Source organism: Stylophora pistillata, chromosome 12, assembly GCF_964205215.1.
Source record: "Stylophora pistillata chromosome 12, jaStyPist1.2, whole genome shotgun sequence".
Lineage (NCBI taxonomy): Eukaryota > Metazoa > Cnidaria > Anthozoa > Scleractinia > Pocilloporidae > Stylophora > Stylophora pistillata.
In genome coordinates this window covers 15367592-15372500 of record NC_142530.1, presented here as the reverse complement: position 1 = coordinate 15372500, position 4909 = coordinate 15367592, and the positions used below count along the sequence as shown (strand labels likewise).

Here is a 4909-nt window from a genome sequence, read left to right as displayed (position 1 = left end):
CAAACTTGCTGACTACTCCACAGGTGAAGATGACATAATGGTAGACATATTAGTTGGATCAGACCAGTATTGGCAATTAGTCTCTGGGAAGGTGCTACGGGGGGAGGATGGTCCCACTGCAATTCAGACAAGACTTGGGTGGGTCCTCTCAGGACCAACAAATGGAGCAATGCAAAATGACCAACAGCAGAACAACTTTGTGACAACACATGTTCTGAAGACGGCCACAAAACCTATTACAAATGAGAGCCTTGATGGAACCCTGCAGAGGTTCTGGGACCTAGAGTCATTGGGTGTCAGACCAAGATCTGTGTATGAAGAATTTGAAGAGAGGATAACCTTTGAGAATGATCGATACGTAGTGCATTTGCCATGGAAGCTGCCACACCCAATTCTTCCTGATAACTACGAACTGAGCATAAAGCGGTTGAGTAACCTACTCAAACGTCTGAACCAAGATCCTGAAGTCTTGATGGAGTATGATTCAGTAATAAAGGAGCAGCTGAAAAATGGCATAGTTGAAGTTGTAGAGAGGCCAGGTGATGGTGGAGTTGGGAAGACTCATTACCTTCCGCACCATGCAGTTATAAGACGAGATAAGGCAACAACCAAATTAAGAGTCGTCTATGACGCCTCAGCCAGATCTAATGGTACAGCCCTGAACGATTGTCTGTACACAGGACCACCCCTTACAGAGCACATTTTTGACATTCTCCTGAGATTTCGAGCTAGCAGAATAGCACTTACTGGTGATGTGGAAAAGGCATTCCTTATGGTTGGCATTGCAGAGGAAGACAGAGATGTGCTAAGGTTTTTGTGGGTGGATGACATTGAGAAGAAGAACCCAGAGATCGTGGTGCTAAGGTTCACCAGAGTCGTCTTCGGAGTATGTTCTAGTCCATTTCTACTCAATACAACCTTGAAACATCACATTGAAGGATACAAGAATGAGGACCCAGAGTTTGTAGACCAATTCCTTCGCTCCATCTATGTGGATGACTTGAGTTCTGGAGCTGCGGACGACAATGCAGCATATGAACTGTACCTCAAGTGCAAACTCAGACTTGCTGAAGGAGGATTTAACCTGAGGAAATTTATGTCGAATTCAAGTCAGCTAACCGAGCGAATTCAGCAGAATGAAGCACGTATCTCAGCTCCTGCCATATCTGCCAACACTGATCACATGAAGTCACCTTCAGACCCTTCCAAGGAAGATTCTGTAATCGAAGAAGACAAGACATATGCAAAGAGCATGCTGGGAACTACAGACGACACATCTGGTGCAGAACAAAAGGTACTTGGTGTGCGATGGAATTTTCTCAGTGACCAGTTTGTGCTCGATTTGAGGGAGATAGCAACCCTTGCAAGGAACATTGAACCCACTAAGAGAAATGTTGTAGGTGTCACAGCAAAGTTCTATGATCCAATTGGATTCCTGTCGCCCATCATTACAGAGTTCAAGATATTCTTTCAAGAACTTTGTAAGGCAAAGATCGGCTGGGACGAACCTCTAGAAGGAGAATTGAAGAACGAGTGGTTGAAACTAGCCGCTGGATTGCAATATGTAAGCTCATTCACAGTTTCAAGATGCTATTTTCAAGAAGTCACAGAGAAGATTGTTTCTTGTAGTCTTCATGGATTTGGAGATGCATCCAGCAAAGCCTATGCAGCAGTGATATACCTACATGTCACAACAACCACGGGAAGTTATGTAAAATTCTTAGCCTCGCGATCCAGAGTTGCTCCAGCGAAACAAGAGACAATCCCGAGATTAGAACTTCTTGCCGCCTTAATATTGGCGAGACTGATAAGCCACGTCGGAGAAGCCTTAAAGCCTGAATTGGATATAATTAACCTGACTTGCTGGACTGATTCAAAGGTAGCACTAGCCTGGATCAAAGGTGAAAGGAGAGAATGGAAACCATTCGTCCAGAACCGAGTGAATGAAATTAGAACACTTGTGCCAGTGAACAGCTGGAGGCATTGCCGTGGAAAGAACAATCCAGCTGATATACCCTCAAGAGGGCTGAGCCCGTCAGAACTGTCAGTGTGTGCCTTATGGATTGAAGGGCCCACCTGGCTGAGTGATAATGCAGAAACAGGCAGCGAGGAGTTTGACACTGGACAACTTCCACAAGAATGCTTAGAAGAGATGAAGGCTAGAGACAAGGAAGAGTGGAAATTTGAAGCCTACTCATTGCTAGTAGTGGCAGAAACCATTAGCATTGCTAACATTGTGACATGTGAAGACTACAGTAATTTACAGCGACTCTTCAGAGTCACCGCCCTTGTCCTTCGATTTGTGGAGATCTTGAAATTGAGGTTGGAGAAGAATGTTAAAACACAGGAGGAACTGACTAGTCAAGATATAGCAGTAGCAGAAAAACTCTGGATCAAGGAAATACAGAAGTCTTTGAGCAAGAACTCCAAGTTTGAAATTTGGAAAAGACAGTTTGGCATATTCACAGATGAACATGGAATCATGAGATGCACGGGTCGTTTGTCACAGGCACAGTTACCCGCATCGGCAAAGTACCCAATTATGCTGGACAAGAGTCACTACCTCACATCCCTCTTTGTTAGAGATAGCCACAAGCGAGTGATGCATGGTGGTGTGAAGTCAACCCTCACCGAACTGAGATCAAGATTTTGGATAGTGCAGGGTAGGCAGTTCGTCAGGAAGCTGCTGTATGAGTGTGTTGTATGTCGAAGACTTGAAGGAAGACCATACGTGGCGCCTCCTCCACCACCACTTCCTGAGTTCAGAGTAAAGGAGGAACCACCATTTACTTATGTCGGAATTGACTTTGTCGGACCCCTCTATGTAAAGAGCCTTAACAGTCCTCAGCAGAAGGTTTGGATCTGCCTTTACACGTGCTGCGTCACTAGAGCCATCCATTTGGATCTTGTACCAGGTCTAACAACTAACGCGTTCCTGAGAAGCTTTAGAAGATTTACAGCGAGACGAGGAAAACCTTCCCTGGTGGTGTCTGACAATGGTAGAACGTTCAAACCTGCAGCCCGAGAAATCACAAGAATCTTTAACGACCCTGGAGTGAAGCAACACTTCGCAAAGGAACATATGAAGTGGACATTCAACCTTGAGAAGGCTCCCTGGTGGGGCGGAGTATTTGAGAGGCTTGTGAAGTCAGTTAAGAGGTGCCTGAAGAAGACTATCAGTGGAGCTAGACTTACTTATGAAGAACTATTGACTGTGATTATAGAAATTGAAATGATCCTCAACTGCAGACCTTTGTCATATGTATCAAGTGAAGATTATGAAGAACCCCTTACGCCCTCACATCTTCTGTGTGGGCATCGAATCATGAGCCTACCGGACGATAGGTCGAGTGAAGCTGAAGACAACGACACAAATGTTCAACCGCAAGATTTGGACAGAAGAATGTGCCACCTAAGCAATGTCATGAACCACTTTTGGAAGAGATGGAGGAACGAATATCTACTCGAATTGCGAAATTCACATCGTAATGTTACTCAGCACTCCAGTAGCCGAGTCGTATCCATTGGAGATGTGGTTATTGTTCATGACGAAGACCAGCCGAGAGGAAAATGGCGCATTGGAAAGGTTGAAGCGCTCATCACGGGATCTGATGGTCGCGTCAGAGGAGCCGTTGTTCGAGTTAAAACTAAGACAGGAAGACTCACTAAACTCAGACGTCCAGTACAACGCCTTTACCCCTTAGAAGTCCGTTGCAGAAATGAAGAACCGGAAACAATTATATCACCCAGGAGAGCAGAACCTAACCTTGCTGTCAGTAGTGCGAGACCTGAACAACACCCTGAACTTAGACGTGACCGCCCGAGAAGGGTAGCCGCGATAGGAGCAGACCGAAGACGGAAGGCGTGGATAGAGAATTTGAACTAAGGAACTCAGGGAACTTTGAACTCTTGTTGTTGTTAGCATTTCTTTCAAACGACTTAAGGGAATTTGTTGACCAGCAAATCTAGGAAGTCTGTTCATTCGTTATCCTGGTCAACAGGGGGGGAGTGACGCGGATGTCGTTACACACGTCGTGACGTCGCGTGACGATTATGTTCGCAATGTATTGTGGTTAGAAGAAGGAATGAGCACGCCTTCAAGATGGCGTGGTAATGTTGTTGTTATTAAATGTTTTTGTTTGGAAATGAGCCTTTATTCTGTCTCGAATGATTGAGCGAACCGCGAACTACGAGAACAACAACAGATTGTTAAAATTCGAATATTCTACAGGTCTGCATAATTTCTAAACTAAAAGTATTCAACGTTCATTAACAATTTTAAGAAGAGGAAAGAGAGCACAATAATCAGCACCGTTGCCATAGCCAACATTATTATCATCATGGATATTTATCAGGCGATATGTATTTCGCTTCCTTACACTCAATCATGCAAATGACATGCAAATGACAATGTAAACTATGTGTACATTTTAACCACTGGATAAATAAATTAAGATTTACAACCAATTTGGCAGAATAATTGCCACGGTAAAAGAAACAGCATGTGCACTGACAAAAGGCAGAATGTATGGGAACTCTTAAGACGAAATTTATAGTTTAAACGTCCATGAAAAGTAGTCCCGACCAGAGTTTAGTTCTTTCCGATAGCAAAAACACGATTTGAGCAAGATTTTCTCTTCTCAAATGTTTCTTTCAAATTAGTGGGAGTCCTTTTATTGCGGTCGTTATATGATTCAAAGCACCAAGGCAGGAATGTAACCGCAGTTCTTGTAAGACACCAATTCCACTGTACCCTAACCAATTGAATATAAACAGCTTATTTGCCTGAGTTTACAATTTCAATTTGTGTTGTGTTTATACCGAAAAAAAAAAGCAAAAACAAAAATCATCTGAGCTTTAATTAAAGATCTCACTTCTAGACGGTCCAGATGGTACATTCATGTCAACA

General features: G+C 43.7%; 1 protein-coding gene across 1 annotated transcript in view; it reads left to right on the top strand.

Annotated features, from left to right (window-relative positions):
* Window positions 1-4234, top strand: part of LOC148718967 (uncharacterized) — a 5446-nt gene extending 1212 nt beyond the window's left edge. The window contains exon 1 of the mRNA XM_088740848.1: window positions 1-4234. This exon is cut by the window's left edge and continues 1212 nt beyond it. Within this exon, the coding sequence (XP_088596974.1) occupies window positions 1-3886 (3886 nt within the window). The 3' untranslated portion in view covers window positions 3887-4234.
* Window positions 4235-4909: the final 675 nt, after the last annotated feature.